Here is a 19747-nt window from a genome sequence, read left to right on the forward strand (position 1 = left end):
CCAAAGCGAGCCTCCTCTCTCGGGGTGTATTTCCTTTCTCCTCCTGATGCTTTCCCCTCATGTTTACATGCTGTGTTTGCTCTGCCGCTATCTTGGTGTGATTCAGGTTGTGCACACTGTGAACATTCAGAACTGCCTGTTTATGTCTAACTTGCTTTATTGCTGCCCCCCCTCCTCCTTCCCTGCTCATGTACTGGAGCTTACAGAAGGAGGGGGGGGCAATTGCCAGCAGCTGTTGCTCATTTCACAATGGTCCCGCCCATACAGTGCTGAAGCAGCCCTCCACAGCAGATGAGCTCCGTTAGAGTGAAGCGTCCACACAGTTTGGGAAACTCAGAGCGCAGAAGATCTCCTGCCGGTGAGATAGATGTTTTGTTTTCCTCTTTTTCTGTTTGATTTGAAGCTATTTCTGTGTGTGTTTGAGGGTTTTGTCACAGTTTGACAGCACGACTGCCGTCTTCCTCTTTTTCTGCCTCCGCTAAAGATCACTTCGACACTTTCAGCTTGTTTCCTGAGAGGAGAACAAAGTAAAAAAAATGACTTTCAGGGTTTCCTTTTTTTTTTTTTTTTTTGGTCTCGGTCTTCTTGTGGCGTCTGTTATCAGACACGTGAGAGTTTATCACCGAATCTTTCCAACACATTCTTTCCATTCCCCACTCAGCCTCGGCCTGAAGTACCTTCTCCCACGAGCCTGGGAAGTTACTCATCATCTGATCCACACACTTGTTGAAGATAGTTTTGGGCTTACAGCCGGCTCAGGGAGCTGATCCTCACTTCCTTTGCCTCGGGCTGAGTTTATTACACTGCTCACAAAGGGGTGAGAAGTGAAGAAGGGTGCTGCTCGGCTGCACGTTAATGCCTTCAAATTCTGCTGCGACATTTAGAGACGCTGGTTTGACCACAACAGGTAGAGACACGTTAAGTTTCCTCTCGGTTTCAGGCTCTCTGCTCTAAACCACAGATGACGTCCGGTTCTGCAGCTCAGCTGCTGCACTGTGACGGCAGGTCAGAGTAACTCTGACAGCAGAGAGGAAACAAAGTAAAAGGATGTAGGAATAAAGGAAGACTTGGTTTCATTAAAAAGGGATTATTGGGTGTTTCGTCGTTGCTGAGAGATAAAGTTTCCCCTCCTGAGTCTTCGCCCTTGTTCCAGCTCTCTCCTTCTGTCTCCCTCCCTTTTGTAGCTCTGCTCAGAGAAGCCCGGGTCGTGTTGTGGGCTAATTAAATCCTCGCCATCAACAGCTCGCCTTCCCACACTCCCCGTTGGCCTGAACAGAGGAACCGACCTGAGCTGGACTTCCTCTGCCTCCTCATGTTCCTGCAGGCGGGGCGGAGGGCATGGCGAGCACACGCAGCCTGCCGGCCAGAGTCAACAACACCATGACTGGGATGGCGCTGCAGAGGAGGCTGCTTGTCGTCATGGGGACCGCGGGCTGCGTGCTGTTCGTTTACATCCTGTGTCTGAACCTGGAGTGGCCTCTGTCCGGCTCCATAGTGCCTCCCAGGAATCACCACGCCACCATGACGAGCACGAGCAGGTGAGATAATCTAACCCACCGCGTGGCTCAAGGGGAGAGTTTCAGCTTTCATTTGAGATGATAAAGCATTTAAACATTCAAACTATGGCTGCCGTACAGGCACTTCTTTCCCACGTATCTGAGGAGCACCTCGTTAGGTCACCTGATCTAAATCCAGCTGATCATGTTTCACCTGCTGCAGATCAAAAAGCCCCCGAAACAAGCAGGGGGCGAAGCTGCCAGCAACACAAAGTCTCTATATTTCATAAGATCTGGCACTGAAAACGATTAATTCAGTATATTATTTCACGGTTATTTAAAGGAACGCTCCTATGTTCTCACCTGGAAGATGAAATCCTTGAAACCTGGCCGATAACGAAGCATTAAAGTTGTATAACAGTGTGATAAAATATGTACAAATATGTATTACATTAAGTTTCAGAGGCATAGAATATGAAGTTTATCTTTGAAGAAGTAGGAACAACACGTGAAAGTTGGACTCTTTCAGGTCCAGTATCCGGTTCTTCTGTGCTTTGTTCCTGCAGGACGTTTAAAAGCCGTTTGTTTTTCACAGAGTTCTTGGTTCAGATCGATCCGAGGGTGGATCTGTGTGTAAAAGTCTGCACACATGCAGGATGGATGTGGCGCTTTAGGGAAGAGTCGCCATGACAACCTCAGGGAATAAAACATAAAGAGTCAAATATAAAGAAATGAAGGTGGATGTGTAGCTGCAGAGATTCAAAGGGACAGAATACCACGAACTTTAAAGCTTTACAGTCGATCCATTAATGCAGCCATGTGTGACACTGGAAAACAATTTTCCACTTGAGATAACCAGGAAGTCAAACAATCAGGGGCTTGAAAAGGAAAAGCGGCATAAAAATCTACAAAAATCCAGACGATACGACGGTGTCATATCTCTGTTTATGTCTAACAAGAAGTTTCTTCTTCTCAGGACCTTTTAATGTCAGAGCTTTGGTCCTTAATCATCTTATTAAGATGTTCTCAGTTGTTCATCTGGGTTCACGACTGGTTCCGAGTGTGTTAAAGATTACAGAGCTTTTGGAATGAGGAACAAGAAAAATCTGCTTCTGTGGGGTCTCCGAGGCTAAAAAAATGCAACTTGTTTAAAAAGAAAACTCAATAATTAACTTCTTTATGGCTAATTTATTCCTTACTTTTCCTGTCTTAAGCCGGGCTTTCAGCAGGGCGGTGTTACAGCTGAGGGTGGGTCGTGATTAAGCTGCAGTGGGTGTGGATGAGTGGCCCAATAAATCCAGATGGCTGGCCTGGATAAGGGATTATTTCCATCGTGCTGACGTCACCATAAACACAAAATAACTCAAACTACCTGAGTGGAATAAAGAGCTCTGTGTGTGTGAGTCACTGTTGGATCAGAAAACGTCTTCACAGCAAAACGGTAACGTGTCAACAGTTGGAGAGGTGCATGAAAGTCTCCCTATTAGTGAGACTTTCATTCATCCTGTCCAGCTGCAGCGCACACTATGCTCATGATACCCTTTTTTTTTTTTTAAGGTTGTAGAGCCTCCATTTATTGATCATCTTTCATCTTAATCTAAACCAGTTTGATTTAGCTCATAATATGGATTTAAAGCCTCAAAACGACGACGACCAGAGTAAATGGGCATCAAAAGCAATCCTAAATAAGTAGGTTTTTAGCATTAAAGTCATTAAAGATTGGAATGAAAGGAATAGATTTCCGCTCTAACAGATCCTGAAACTGCACCGGGGGTAAATTTATCTTCTCTCTTCTGCTTTTTGGTGAATGAAGCAGAAAAGTAGAGCACAAACATTCACAGTTCCTGCTTCTGCTAAAGGGTCGTGGTTAAAAACGTTCTTGTCATTTGATCCGCTGAGACCTTTAGCTAAGTGGCTGCTGCTCCGGGTTTCTGTTAAACCGGCAGCATCAGGCTGGTTTTCCCTGCTCGGACACAGATGACCTGAAGCCACAGAGACGGAGTTTAACCGAATTCTTCTTCTGTCGGATGGACAAACGACGCAGTCTGAGTCTGAGATGTCCAAACCCAGAGCTGCATTTAGGTCGGGGTTTAAGGGTTAAAACTTTCAGATCACATGGGGCACGAGGAGTTTGTGAAGCCGGCACTTATCACCCCCCCCACACCAGGTTGTATCATTGTGGTCCCAACAAAGGAGCCACACAGCGCTCTGCTCGCACTAATGAAAGAAATCCCCTGCAGTTATTCCAGGGAAGGTGGTCTCCGACATGTGAAATGTGCGCTTTGGTCTGAAACCATGGTAACCAAAGCATGAATACTGTTGCCCTTATCGTTGGTCTTCTCTTCTTTGTCGACCTTTGTTGATGCTGAAACACTCCCAGAAGTTCGGCCCGATTAAAGGCGCTCAAAGACGAATGTCTCACTTTATTAATCTCCTCCGAAGAGTTTGTTTTAATTTCAGCACGTTCTGGAAACACAGGAAGTGTTCAGGAAGCCGTTTAAGGACGCATACGAATGAGGGAAAGGGTGAAATCCATTCTCTCTGCTCTGTAGTGTGTGTGGATGAGGAGGAACATGTAGTTGGATGTGGTCATTTTGACTTTTTGGCCTCCCTGTTAAAGTGTTGTGTTACTTTATTGTTGTTTGGGGTTATTTTCAGTCTTCTGATGTTTTTCTCTGGTCTTTAGTGTTGGTTTACGCTTCTTTGTGGTCATTTTTGGTTGTTTTGCATCATTTTAGTGTTTTCTGTGCCTCTGTGTTGTTGTTTTTGTTTCTTCTGGTGCTTTTGTGTCTCTCTTAGTGTTGGTTTATGCCTATTTGTGGTCATTTTGTGCATCTTCTGTAGATGTTTTGCGTTTTCCTGATATTGTTTTTGCATCATTTTAGTGTTTTCTGAGCCTCTGTTGTTGCTTTTGTTTCTTCTGGTGCTTTGCGTCTCTCTTAGTGTTGGTTTATGCCTCTTTGTGGTAATATTTGGTTGTTTTGCATAATTTTAGTGTTTTCTGAGCCTCTGTGTTGATACTTTTGTTTCTTCTGGTGCTTTGTGTCTCTCTTAGTGTTGGTTTATGCTTCTTTGTGGTCATTTTGTGCATCTTCTGTGGATGTTTTGCATTTGCCTGATATTGTTTTGCATCATTTTAGTGTTTTCTGAGCCTCTGTGTTGTTGCTTTTGTTTCTTCTGGTGCTTTGTGTCTCTCTTAGTGTTGGTTTATGCTTCTTTGTAGTCATTTTGTGCATCTTCTGTGGATGTTTTGCATTTGCCTGATATTGTTTTGCATCATTTTAGTGTTTTCTGAGCCTCTGTGTTGTTGCTTTTGTTTCTTCTGGTGCTTTGCGTCTCTCTTAGTGTTGGTTTACGCTTCTTTGTGGTCATTTTTGGTTGTTCTGCATAATTTTGGAGGTTTTTTTGTGCCACTCTGTGATCGTTTTGCATCCCTTGCTTATTATTTTGTGTCCCCTGATTTCTTTGCATCTCTCTGTGGTTATTTTCTGCTTACTTTCTTTCTGGGGACACTGTCATCATTTCTTACTGCAGTAAGGGATGTCAGGGGCCTGAAAACAGCCTTTAAACCCGGGCCCCTTCAAGTCGTGTTACATATGGTTGTGTTTTAGTAACATCTGATCTTTTCTGCTGGAGAACATTTGATCACAGTGACACAATGATTCAGCGGCTTCATTACATTTGTGCCTCGTTAACGTCTTTACGAGGTTTGCTGGCTGCCAGCAGCATCCGCCAGAGAGAGCAAGGACGGCAGAGTTCTTATCAACAGCAGTTATTGATTACAGGAACAAACACAAAGGTGTCTGCATATGTTCGGTTTGTACATTAACCATCACCGGGTACACTGGCAGACCTCAGTGAGCTTCACTAAAACCATCAGGAAGCAGAAGTTAGACCTTTGACCCTTTGATCTGAGCGTTAGATGTATTTAACTAAATAAGATCAATTCATTTTGAAATGATTGATCACTTTTGAACACATGACAAAGGTTTGTATATCAGCTCTGTGAGGACGTATTGATTTCTCATTTCACAGACCACATGCGTGATAAAAGAAATATCCGATTAAAGGTTTCATAAAAGGTAAATGTTTCACTCTTAAGACCGAGCGGACAGTCTGAAGGGCTGAAATAAAACACCGAAAGCTTCTGAGTCAAAGCTCCTCTGAAAGACTGAGAGGTGGACTTTGAGTTGTCAAAATTAATTAATTAATTGTAAATATAGGCCTATATACACACATATATCCATGAACGCGTTTATACATGCGCACGTATAGAACGTGCAAAAGTTAAAGAAAGGACAGAAAGCTTATAAACGGTGTTTATATTTATGTTTGACTGTTTCAGTGAACTACAGCAACTATTTCCTGTTTTTTATTGGAAGTGTTCTGAAGGAATAAAGGATTCTGACTCAGACGTCAATCTTTTTCTATTGAACAAACTTTTAAGAAAACACTGAATTAATCATTTATGTGCTTTTGTTCTCACAGCAACTCGCAGGACTCCGAGGAGCTTCTGGACAGGCAGAGCTACACCCACCGGTGGCCCCCCCCACCCGTGACCTCCACCCCTCAGCCCGACAGAGTCACACAGCCTCCATCTCTAACCACTCAAACAGCAGCCAAAGTGCTGAAAACAACTCAAAACAAAGCTGTGGACGTCTCAAAGTCTGGCTCCAGGTCCGACAGCGCGGGCGAGGCCGGCATCAGACGCCCCACAGTGCGACCCACCCGGGGGGCCGGACCCACAGAGCCCCCCTTCATCGGAGACTCCTACATGAGTGAAGACGTCCCCCCACAAACGGTGAGTCCTTTGTGGTGCAGATATGTGCGCTGAGGTCTGTTCGTCTCCATGAAATTATGTTTGTTTACAGTTTTATACACACACAGAATTTACTTCACATTCTTGCTGATAAAGTGCTGCCGGTGTCTGAACGTTACCATGACAACGCTGGAGTCCTCCTGACTACCAGGAAAAAAAAATTGTTGCCATATCACTATTTTTTTCATCTTTCCCAATTGTTTGGGATGCAAAGAGTATATTGCAAATATTTAAAAAAAAATTTTAAAGTTTTTATTTTAAAGATATCACGTGTCCTCTACAGTGTACATTAGAATTTCATACATGTGAAACTAAACCACGATGACAATCAATAAATTCAATGAAAATATCTATTTCAACATAAGACCTGGCAGTCAGTCTCATACTGAAGCCATGCATTGGTAATCTCCAGAGTCCTGAGACTCAATGCCATAGCCAGAGGATGCCATGATCACTGGCTTATTGTGAAACACTTTCAGTCAGTTGGGTTCGGTTTGGCCCTAACATACTGGCGAACAGGGCAGCGACCAGTAAATGGAATCCTTTGCTCATCAATGGACAACTCCCCGGTTCTTGGCAGGCTTAGAGATCCCTGCCTCACTTTCCACAGGAGATCTTTGCTTTTATCCTCATCAGACACATCAAGGTCATTGACAATCTTAAAGGAATGTCTTAGTTTGTAGAACTGATTTACGGTCGTGGATTATGACCCTATTTGAACTCTGGTGTGTGAGGCCCAACACATCTGAATGTTTGGATAACCTCGGCTAACCTTTCTTGAGCTTCCTCGTCAGACAACTCGTGATCTGAGTTAGCTGAAACAACCCGCAGTAAAATTCTCTCTGCCTCTGTCAGTGAATCCCTTCCATCTTACTTGAAAAAATACAGAACAAAATGGATAAAATAACAACAAATGTCCACTATAGAGGACATTTTTCAAGAAAATATTGTTAAATTATTTTAGAAAATGACATAACATCTTATAAAAAGGTTAATGTATTATAAAACAACAACATTTTGAGGCATAAATAGCTCAATGACAATTAATTTGAACTTTTTGTCTTTCCATAAAATGTGCTTGTGGTGATGTCCACCATTTTCTTTGAAGAGGAAGAGGAAGTTCCCAAAGGCCCACCCCTGCATATTTGGTATCAAAATAAAATCCTGAATGTCCTCTTTAGAGTATAAAAGGAGTTACTTTAGTAGGGTGAGAGGTAGTCAAGTTTACAAATGTCCTCTACAAAGGACAAATTTGAGCTACAGGTAGTCAGGTTATCAATATGATGCAGTAAGAATGTTTGAAAGTACACTTTCAGTAGATGTTTTATAGAGTTGCGCCTCGCCAAATATGTTAATTATCCATTTTTCCTCCTTCTCATAACAGAAAACTGTCTAGTTGTTTGTTCTTGTGATTTTTTTTTCTGGGAGGTGAACTGTTGAGTCACATATTCATCAAAATCCCAGAAGAACTGAAAGAGTCATTCCAGCCTTATTTCTGCATCACAACCACTTCTGCTGGGTCAAAACGAGGATTTACACGCTTATGTTTGGGGGGGGGGGGGGGGGGGGGGGCTTTGTAACTGAGCTCTGTTACAGAGAGGAGTCAGATCTCTCATGATCTTATCTTTTAATTCGTTACCTGTAAAAATCCAGATAGAAAAATGGGGTGGGGATAAAATCAACATCGTTAAAATGTAATCTTTGTGAAGGTCACATGATCTGGTTCATCATTTGTGGAGGTCTTGAAATAAAATGAGCATAATTTTGTTCAGGATATGCCCAGCTGCTTTCTTATTGGTCCCCAGCACTGAGGGGAGACTTCAGCTGTGCTCCGACTTCCCTCTGAGGGGAAACAGCTGTTGTTGTGGGCCATGAAACCTTCCGCCACCACTGGAACCTTGACTTTCTCTCCTCTTAACTGTGCAGCTCCCTGATAAATGTCCGACGAGCCTCTGGAGACGGACACACTGTGCCTGTAGAAGGTAAACTGATAACGACGTGGCTGCGTTTATCTGCTCCCCGCAGAACTGCTCAGACAGCATCCAGGGGCGGGTCAAAGATACTGAATTTGGAGGTCGATTTCTGGAGCATATTCCAGTGCTGCAGTGGGCCAAACACGTGACTCAGGAGCAGCACCAGCGCCTGAGACAGTATCCAGGGGCCCACGGCTGGGGAGGCATCAACTACAACAGTGAGCGCTCGTTTCTGTACACATTCAACTTTTGCTCTTTTAGTTTTTATTCCATTCTTTGTTCTTATCTTTCCAGTTTCTTGTCGCTTTTATTAGTTTTTTTTTTCTTTTTGTAAGATCGAAATTCGTTGCCCAACAAATGAAACTCCCGATGACTCAGTTTTAGCGGTTCTTTTTTTTTTTTTAAACATACATTTATTGGTTTTTCATGTTAATATAACAACCAACATTTTAAACTTCCAAAACATATGGCAGAAAGGAAAATAATAGCTAAATGATTAAAAAAGATACAATAAACCGCAGTAATTAGACAGCAAATTACTGTGCAATGAATATGAAATAATGAAAATAATAAAAATAAATAAGTAAATAAACGCATATAAATAATAATAAATTAAAAAAGTATTCAAAATGTAGGTTACAGCTTGCACTCCCAACGTTTTAGCGGTTCTTTGATTTAATTAATTAAATTTAATGTCACAGCGGGAGAAACGCATGTTTGTGTTGTAGCATCAGCGAAGGCTCGGCCCTGTTTAATTTCCCAATAAATTGCTTGTCTTTAACGTGATTAAACACGTTAAACAGGCTCGGTTTCTCACACCTGTTTGCTGATGTGTGAACAAACTGTTCGCCTGATTTAAGCCTTCAGTTTAGCTCAAGCTGAACACTCAGCTGCTTTAGAAATGAAAAAGTAGAGTTTTTATGTCGGGGCCGGTTCACTTCTTTCAAATGGCTTCTTCTGGTCACAGTTCTCCCAGTGACGCCCTTACTGCCAGTGTGTTGTGTATCACTGTGGCCTTGTTTTACTCCGGAGGTACATTCAGGGACCTCTGTTGCATTTCAGATACCTAAGAAGTGGAGAGCCAAACTCAAATTACATCGTTTTCTATTTCTGTTGGACGTACAAAGTTAGAAGAACATGGACGCCTTCAGGTTGGAGGTTGCTTTGCGATTTAAAAGAACAACTCTGATCAACATTTATGTTGTTCAGTTAACAAATGAGCAACAATTTTGACAAGAGAACCATTAAATTAGATCATGAACAATAAAAAAGATGCTGTGTTGACTGTGTAAGCTGCTGTTTTTGGGTTGTGACTGAAAAGCTTGACTGAGATGACTAAAGATGAATCTAGAATTCAGTTCTTGTTCCCAAAGCTCTGCTTCCTGAGCTCACAACAGTGTGAACTCGTTGCTGTCCCACTGCTGAAATGCTGCAGTACAGAAACGCTCCTCTAGCTTGGTCTGATCGGCTTTTTAATGAAGCTGTAAATGTGTGTAAATTCCTTTTTTTAACACTTACAGCGTCCTAATCTGGGTTTTGCTGCTGATGCACAAGATGTAAATGTACTTTATTTATACAGCCCTTTACAAACAATCCTTACTATGTACCAAAGTGCTTTACAGCAGGTAATAAATAAAGAGAAGAATAAGTAAAAACAATAAAAGAACTGTGAAAGCAATAAAATACAACAAAATCGATTAAGATAAAAGTGCCATCATACATAAGATGAGCAACATTTGTCTCTAAAAGATGATCTTATGTGAAATGTTAACAACAAATTTGTCATTTAGTTCAACAGGTGCTCATTTGTGATTATTTAAATGATTTAAATATTATTTATATTCAAGTTTTATTCAGGAATCTGATCCATATGAGCATGAAATCAAGCGATGGTGACTGCTTGTGGCGAACAAATGTTGTGTAATAATTCAGCTAATCAGACGCAGCTGTTTGGTTTCCTGTTCCAAATGAATTGGCTATAAATCTCTGTCTGGATCTCCAAATGTATCACAACTGCTTTTGATTAATTTTACAGCAGAATTTCACGAGAAATGACAAAATGTGTCGACTTGTTTTGGGTGTTCATTCTGAGAACAGACGGCAGACACGGTTGACTTAAGCGTGGTCATCACAGCGAGGTTGGAGCCGATGCTGGCCTGCGTCGGTCCTCCGGGACAGAAGAAGCTGATCATTCTGGGATGATTTGATGGTGGAACTGTGGGTCTCATCTCAGCTTCCTGTCCTGTTCCCACACACGTATCCTCTGGGATTTTCTTTCTCTTCTAATCACAAAGATTTGAATCTGTGGGCAAATGCACACTTCCTAAGGCACAAAAATAACTGCACGACTCCGGGGTTTATTTATTTATTTGTGGAAATTAAATCTCATTCAGGTTAATTTTGTATTTGTGCTTTCAGCTCTGGTGGAAACGCTCTCTGTTCTCAACTCGTCTGCGAACCGGCAGATGTTGAACGACTGGGAGGCTCGCTGGAATAAATCGGCGTGCAGCCGCTGCGCTGTGGTGGGGAACGGAGGGATCCTGAAGGACTCGCAGAAAGGGAAGGAGATCGACGGCCATCACTATGTCTTCAGGTAGATTCTGCGTTTTCATAAACCTTTCAAATGTGAATTTATCCACGTTCAGAGCAACGGCTGATAAATGTCAGGTAGGGCGGGTGGGTGCGGGGAAGGATGCGGATGCAGATTCTTGAAAAACAAAACTTGATTTACTTTCAAAAACAGGTTTTAACAAAAAGCGCGGCTGAGCCGGATACCAAAAACTGAACTGTGACAAAAACAAAACATGACGATGGCTGTGTTCGAAACCGCATACTTCTCCTACTACTCATACTAAGTTTTTGAGTTAGTATGTGAGTTTGAATAAGCAAGAAGTTCCCGGATGCATACTAGATTCTCCGAAATGTTGGGTATACATCATGAGGTCACTACTCATACTCAAACTACCCAAGATGCAACGTAACGTGACGTCGCCGATCGTCATTTCCTGACAAAACGGCAGTTTCAAGCTAGCTACAACGAGGGTAGGTTCACTTCCTGTTTTCAAAACAAAAGCACCAATTGTATCGTAATGGCTTTCCCTGTGATAAAAGGCAACGGGTATTTTATTTTGTGAAAATAACCGGAAGTGCGTTGCTCACTGCGGCTAGCTTTAGTAGAGCCGAATTCGTGGGAACAAAATTGTAAATAGCCGGTATTTTGTCAGGTTTTCAACACGTTGGCGATCTAAACGACTACTTTCTCACCTGAAAATGTTTCAAATGTTGCTAAAGTTTACAGAGTTTAGAGCTTAAGAGAAGTCACCTTCAGGCCGGCTGATTTCGGCTCGGGCAGGAGCGAAATGCATTGTGGGTAAACGCACTGCATACTGTCTGATCGATGAGTGTGGAAGTATGTAGTTTGTAGTTTGTAACACAGCATTCGGCTTGGAATACTAACAGATACTTAACTTCATTGTGAGGATCTGGCTATGAGCATGGACAAACCGGGAGACTAAATACTGTGGAGGGTGAAGGAAGTGAAGCTGATGGCAGGAGAAACACTGAGGAAAAAGGTGGCATAGCATGACAAAACTAAATACAAGACCTGAACCTAAAACTTAACAAAACTAAGACATGAGAAAACTAAAACATGGTAAAACTAAGAACTTAAACGGAAACTAAAAACGTGGCAAAAAACCCACAGACATGACAATAAAGTCAACAAAGGATTTTTAGAAAGGAGAAAATAAACGATGGCCGCTGTGTTCAGCTGTGTAAGAAGGACCATAAATCAATACAAAATTGCGATCTTTAATTTAATTTTAGAGCTCCTAAAGCATGTAATTCCTTTAAAATCATCCCTTTTATTGTCATACATGCTGAAGACAACAGGAGCTTTTAACTGAGTTTGTTTTCAGTTGCTTTGGCCCTGGGGGCCACAAACAGCCGCTGACTCTGGCTCTGCTTTCTGTCCAAACAGCCAAACTAAAGCAACAACAAGCTGCTGTTCGCTCCGACTCGTGTGTGTGTTTGCTGTCTCGACTGAACTTTGTGTTTGTCTGTGGACTCTTGTGATGTTCAGGACCAACGGGGCGATCATTAAGGACTTTGAGCAGGACGTGGGGTCTCGGACCACCCACTACACATTCTCCACAAACACGCTGATGAACTCCATGCGGAGCTACGCGGGCGCCGGCTACAGAGGACCTCCTGTGTCCAAGGTGAGGACAGAGAACTGCAGGTCTGACCTCACTGAAAGGGGAAATAAAGATGGGCTCACATCCAGCTCTGCTGATCCCTGACAGGAAACCAGATACATTTTCCTGCCTGATCACGACCGGGATTATCTGCTGATGAAGGCGGCGGCGACGCACACCCCAGTGGCACGAGGGCCTGAGCGCAACAAAGAGTAAGCAACACCTCACAGGCGGCAGCTGGGCCCAAAATAATGTTATTTTTATGTTCTTCTGTGTTCAGTTTAGAGCCGGCATCATGGCTCAGAGGCTGGGTTCATGCTGCAGCTTCTGCCCAAGAGAGGAAGGCGACATTTACGTTGCTCCAGTGAAAACATCGATGAGATGCAGGCCTCTGAGCTGGATGCTGATAACACTCCAGATTGTCCCTTTCCTCTTTAAAGGATCATTTCAGAGATTTATTTTTTTAAGAGGAGTTGTAGGAAGCAGTCGGTTTGTGACGGTGATCAGAACGCTCTCAGTTTGGAGAAGCTGACAGGGGAGCTAAAGCTAAAAGCTACTCAGAACGAGGCCACCAACAGTGTGTTCAACATCATGCTCAGTCTACATTATATCAGGGAAATGGCTCACAGTATGACGTAAGGCGTTCTTGATTCATTGAAATTAAAGGGGTAGTTCGCCTCTTTTGACATGAAGCTGTATGTCATCCTATATTAACAATATCATTTATGAACATCTTCTTACCCCCTGCTGCATCCTGTGAGCCGAGTTCCAGCCGAGTTTTGGCGTTGGGCCACAAAAATAAAGCGTTTTGCTTCTGAAAACAATATGCCTTCAACAGAGTAATACATTTGCATCACAAAATCGTTCTCCAGGAAAAAGTCAGACCTCACAATCGCTTGGCGCCATTTTCTCTCCCTTCGTATCACTGCCTGCCGCGCCTGTTACGGTGTTTGTTGCTCGGTCTGCACAGCAGGCAGTGATACGAAGGGAGAGAAAATAGGGCCAAGCGATTGTGAGGTCTGACTTTTTCTGGATGAATGATTTTGTGATGCAAATGTATTACTCTTTTGAACGCATATTGTTTCGAGAAGCAAAACGCTTTATTTTTTAAACCCCAGCCAACTAGCCGGACTACCTTCATCAACACCAAAACGAGGCTGGAACTCGGCTCACAGGACGCAGCAGGGGGTAAGAAAATGTTCATAAATGATGTTGCTAATATGGGATGTCATACAGCTTCATGTCAAAAGAGGCGAACTATCCCTTTAACACGATTTGACAACGCGTACAGAGAAATGGAAGCACGTATTTTGCTAAAAGCTACGATTGACTTTGCAAAATCTCCCTGACAGAACACTGACAATTCAGTAAAAGATCTTCATGAGCATTTGTTTCCCATTTATGCGGGTTTAATGTGGATCCAACTCTACCCAGTGTATGGGGGGGGGGGGGTACTAACCCTGATTACACCATAAAAATCTCAGATTCTGATCCGTCAGACTCACCTCAGTCCATCTTAAACGACCTTGGCCCCAGAGGTCAGACGCATCTCTGCATTGCGTTCCCATGTTTTTTCTTTGCACGATAGCTTTGACTTTAGTACACAATCTGAGGAGTCTGGTGTTTTTCTCGCTGTGTGCCGAGCATGTATGCACAGCTGTGTTCCTGCGTAACAGCACAGCACAACACAGGAAGAGTTTAAACCTCACTGTGTCAGACGGCCGTCTCCACCACGTCCACCTTTACACATTCTCTGCCTTCTGGATTCTGTTTACAAAATGAACGACTGTTTGATTTTCTGCTCATCTTTACAGACGGTAAAACAGCATTTCTAACCTGTAAGTGCCGGTTAGTTGTGTCATTGTGCAATGTTTTCTCTCGCAGTCCATCGAGGTACTTTGGAGAGGACGTGTCAGCAGAAAAGTTGAAGATGTACCACCCTGATTTCATCCGGTACCTCAGAAACAGGTGAGCGGATTCTTATCAGAGCAGGCAAACTGAATTAAATGAAAAAGGGGAACTCTCATTTCAAACGGCTCAAAATGACAGTGAAAGAGAAGAAGCTGAAACCACAGTGAGCTGTGGAGGGAAGTTCCCACACAGTGCCACTTAAAGGGATAGTTCGCCTCTTTTGACATGAAGCTGTATGACATCCCATATCAGCAACATCATTTATGAACATGTTCTTACCCCCTGCTGCGTCCTGTGAGCCGAGTTCCAGCCTAGTTTTGGTGTTGATGAAGGTAGTCCGGCTAGTTGGCTGGGGTTTAAAAAATAAAGCGTTTTGCTTCTCAAAATATATGCGTTTGTTAAAATTGGCTTTGTTAAATGCTGTACTTTTCCACGATGGACACGATATATGACCTTAACTGATCCTGGAATGGGGACACAAAACAATTATCCTGGGAAAGCAGGTGCAAGGTTCACACACACATTATTTGGCTTATTCAGAGAATATCACGAAGCATGTTGAACCTACTCATGTCCAATCATATTTGGTCGACAATGAGTCCAACCTATGTGAAACAATGAGGCATATAAATACAAAATGTTACTGGAAATCGAGGCTCTGTCTGACGGCTTTCCTGCAAGAGGTCTGTCATACTGGGTCCAGCGCTGATATACTCCATTTGTTACCACAAATAAAGACTTCATTTAACTTGAGATTACTCCGGCTTGTTCTTGAGCTTCCAATGAAAGAATCGAGCTAACAGTTTTAAAAGAGTAATACATCTGCATCACAAAATCGTTCTCCAGGAAAAAGTCAGACCTTACAATCGCTTGGCCCTATTTTCTCTCCCTTCGTGTCACTGCCTGCTGTGTAGACCGCGCAGACCGAAGCGCAGGGCAAACGATTGTGAGGTCTGACTTTTTCTGGATGAACGATTTTGTGATGCAAATGTATTACTCTTTTGAACGCATATTGTTGCCCCAGCCAACTAGCCGGACTACCTTCGTCAACACCAAAACTCAGCTGGAACTCGGCTCACAGGACGCAGCAGGGGGTAAGAAAATGTTCATAAATGATGTTGCTGATATGGGATGTCATACAGCTTCATGAACTATCCCTTTAAAATAAGGCTAATGCAATGATTAATGTGAGCCATGAGTTTTTGACATCACAGAAAATGTGTTATCTACCCTGCCCAACATAGTCTGACCAAGTGTAACTGTCATTTCTGATTTCTTGTTTCAGGTTTCTTCGGTCTAATGCTTTGAAAACCAAATATAAGGACATTTACCGTCCATCAACAGGTGCTGTGATGCTGCTGGCTGCTCTGCACACCTGTGATCAGGTAGGCTTAGGTTTTCCCCGTGATGTGTTGTGATATCAATCAGACGAGACTGCACTTGCCTGATTGCTTGAGAATGTTGTTGATTCTCAGAGGGAGTCTGTTGATGGTGATTTGACAGTTATGTAGAAATTCTCCGTGTCTCTAAAAAAAATCACTGCACAGTAAAAACCTGTTTTTCAACCTCTGCAGTGAGAATCTAAGAGGGTGACAAGTCAAAACATGAAGTTGACAGTTGTGAGAATGTCAGAATTTGACAGTTTGTGGTTTTCTTTTTTTTTTTTTTTTTTTTTACTTGGCTGCTGAAGGTGAGTGCCTACGGTTTCATGACTCCAGATTACAAGAACTACTCTGACCACTACTACGACAGCAACTACCACCCAGTGGGCTTCTTCATCAACCATGACCTGCGCTTGGAAATGAATCTGTGGCAGCAGCTGCACCAGGCGGGCCTCATACGGCTCTACATGCGCCACTAAATAAGGAGAAACCAGAAATGATGTCACCCCGTCTGCACACTAGTCGCTGGTGTGGTCATGAAGAGACAGGAGGTGCATTAAAGTGACGCTGGACTTTATTGCCTCCAAATGACTCTTAACTGAGCAAAGCAAAAAAAATGACAGAAGTTTTCCTTTGGTGAAGGAAAAAAATACACGTTTTTAAAATTACAGCTGCTGTGATCGTCGATGATGAAGATTTAAGTTTATTTATCAAACAGCTATTTGTTACAAATCTTCTTAAATGTTTATTTATCCGGGAAGTGATGATTTTGGTTATTTTGGGGTCAAAATGGGCAGCAATGCTTTGTAAGATTTAGTTTTGTGATACAGAATAGTTTGACCTCTTTGGTCCATATTGAACAGGTATATTCAGATGTGCAAAGTTTCAGTAAATTCATTCTGATCCTCCAACGTTTTATGTAGCATTATCAGGTTATAGCCTTGAAATCTACTTGGTAGGCTACAACATTTTGGCACAGAAAATCATGGTTTCAGTAATTTGGTTTAATTTACATAAATGGTTAAAATCGCGTTAATCCATGAACACTTGGATGGAAAAAAATACCAATTAAATAAAATCCCCTTTGGCCTTAGCTACTTTGTTTAGTGCTAATTGCAAAATGTTAGCATGCTAAACCAAGAAGCTGGATAAAGTAAAAATAAACCACTGACTTTCACTTTAAACCTGTTATTGTGCCAACATTATTATTGAAAACACTTAGGTTCGGTTATATTTATTTAAATCTGTTACATTAATGTTAAAGTGAGGGAAAATTTAAAACCGACTGTTAGCATTTTCGCTGCTAACATTAGCATTTAGCTAACATCCTTTGGACTCCGTTTGCCTGCAAATAACAGAAAACTGCTCAAGTCACCACATAGATAACGTAAAGATTCACAGACCTTTGTCCCTTATATGCAATATCAAAATAGGCAAATTTTCCCTCAGTAAATAAATAAATGACCAGCTCATTTTATTCTGTTTATCTACCTTTTGGGACTTGTGTTAAAGTCTGTTTTAGGTCACATTTATACAAATATATAAAAAGGCTGACAACTGAAACCAACTTTTAAACCTTAAAATCACCTGAAATATGTTCACTGGGAAGACTTAATCCATTCAGTCCCTACGTTTTAGTATTATTTGACACACTGTGCTTTTAAGACAATACTGCAACTTGGTTTGCCACTTGCTTAAATAGACAGTTGTAGCTCTGCTGGCAGTGGCTAAAGTCTGTGCTGACATTTTGTTTTCTGACTGTATCTATGTCTTTTATTGTGGAAGGTGGAAGAAAATCCAACCTATGTTAACTTCAAAACTCAGAAAGACAAATGTTTGAATGTGGAAGGTTACACAGTTTAAGGCTTTTTATCTTTATATATATATCTTTTCGAGCATTTTGTTAGTTTTTGTTTTCCTGTGATGATGAGAACACTGTGTGACTTTCAGTGCCTTTAATGTGAATCAGCACATTGTGGGGAGATTCTGGACTTTCCCTCAGCAACAGAGACGAGGAAGTGTACAACGTTTGGATTTTGAAGCTGAAACGTCGGGGAATTCGCCTGTTCACCTGCTGCACCTTTCTAAGCCGTGACAATAAAAAGTCAAAATTCACTGAGACTTCCTGGGTTTGCTCATATCGGATGATGCAAAATAAGCAAACAAAGACATGTTTTATTGCAGTACCAGCGACGACAACATACTGTATAACTGAGAGTGAGGTAAAAGACACCAAAAACAAAGCAAATCAGGGAATATGCGTGTTTTAACTTTTGTTTATTTGAATCAGTTCATATTCAAAGTCATCCAGTTATCTGAAATACTGGGTTGTGTTTCTACAGACTGTATCGGATCAAAGGGAATGTTTTTACTGTGCAATTTATGACCCTGACTTTGACATTTTGAAACCCTATTAAAAGGAAACTCAATTTTATGTGAGTGGTTCTTTCCCTTTCAGAAGCGAAGACTTTGGTCACGCTTTATTCTACTTGGTCTCGTGGGTTTTTATCCTTTTTGTAACTGTAAATCTGGAGGAAGCTTCCTGGAAAGGAATAGATGAAGTGTGCTCAGTTGGTATTATTTTTTATAATTGTAGTCTTTGTCAGCAGCTGTCAACAACACTTTAGATAAATATAAAAAAAAAATGTGAAACCTGCTCATATTTTTATTCACTTGCTCATTTGTTGCAAGCTGTTGGGGCTTGTAAAAATGATATTTTTAATGTAATTTGCAATAAATGATCAATTTCAGCTTCAGTTTAAAACCAGTGTTCAGCTGAGGACTACAACACCTCCACTACAACTCTGGCTGACAAACACATTTGGATCACAGGTCAGTCATCGGGTCTTTATAAACCTTTTGTCAGAGAAAATAAAATCCTTCGTCCACAGCAGGCAGAGGAAAGTATATCTGGCCTTCAGGGCCTCTTTGCCTTCCTGTCAATTCAGATATTTCTGTTGTAACGGACGCATGAACCCTGCCACCCCTTCGGTTTCCTCTCCATCTTTATCCTGTCTGAGAACTCTGCTGCGGGCCACGGAGGGAGAAACACCGCCAGATGTGCGTGGTGCCATGTGGTCAGGGAGGGGGCTGCGTTAGGGAGTTACTGAAGCCATGAGTCAGGCTTTGCAGAACTGCCAAAATGTCTGGCGGCAGGACTTTACAATGACATACTGCAGTCGGTAATGTGCAACCAGCAAGACGAGACCTTTCACACAGGATTATACACTCACAGAGCACTTCATTACAACACAAGAGCTGCGCCATAAACTCTATTAAAGTGTCTCTAATTAAATTAATGCACATAAGTGGGCTAAAATATGAGGAATACTTCTAAATATGAGCCAGTCCAGTGTACCAGCACCATCCACTGTAAACGGTATTTAGTAGAATCATCACATCTCTGACATGGTTAACACAAACTGTCAATGAAGAAGATTTATAACGGGGACTGTCTTTGTGTTAGACTGAACCCGTGTTCCTGATAAAATGCAAGCTGAGCGTCAGCAAAGGCATGCGGGATGAGAGGTGATCGATTTGTATGACACCAGTTCAGTATATTTAATATGTTTAAGTTGGAGAAAATCATAGATGAATATGAGTCTGGGAGAAGATTAAAAGAAGAACTAAAAAAAAAATCTGAAATCCATCATCCTGCTGTCTGGAAGATCCTTTACAAGTGAAGAACATTTAAAACATCGGCCAACTTAGACAAGTCGGGGAGTCTTGGCAAGTTAAACCTCTTCAGATGAAGAAATAAAGAAGTCTTTTGTTTTTTTTAAACCTACTAAAAGTTGATGCCAAAGTAAAGAGAACACCAGGACTTCTGGAACAAAGTGCTTTGGACGGATGAAACTAAAATTGAAATATTTGAACACAGTAACAGTGTGTAGCGTAAACCAAAGGATGGCGTTTGAGAAGATTTTCATACAGACCTGAAAGCATGGGAGTGTAAATGTCATGGTTTGGG

The 19747-nt window shown here is 42.0% G+C and overlaps 1 protein-coding gene across 1 annotated transcript; it reads left to right on the forward strand.

The window, feature by feature from the left end:
* The first annotated feature begins 208 nt into the window (after positions 1–208).
* Positions 209–18211, forward strand: st6galnac (ST6 (alpha-N-acetyl-neuraminyl-2,3-beta-galactosyl-1,3)-N-acetylgalactosaminide alpha-2,6-sialyltransferase). The gene is made up of 10 exons (XM_075458323.1): positions 209–358; positions 1185–1538; positions 5985–6297; positions 8341–8506; positions 10707–10881; positions 12370–12508; positions 12593–12696; positions 14369–14452; positions 15681–15780; positions 16086–18211. Exons 2-10 carry the CDS (start codon positions 1339–1341, stop codon positions 16254–16256), a joined length of 1452 nt encoding a protein of 483 aa, XP_075314438.1. The 5' UTR covers positions 209–358; positions 1185–1338; the 3' UTR covers positions 16257–18211.
* The last annotated feature ends 1536 nt before the right edge of the window (positions 18212–19747 follow it).

This window comes from Odontesthes bonariensis, chromosome 23 (assembly GCF_027942865.1).
Source record: "Odontesthes bonariensis isolate fOdoBon6 chromosome 23, fOdoBon6.hap1, whole genome shotgun sequence".
Lineage (NCBI taxonomy): Eukaryota > Metazoa > Chordata > Actinopteri > Atheriniformes > Atherinopsidae > Odontesthes > Odontesthes bonariensis.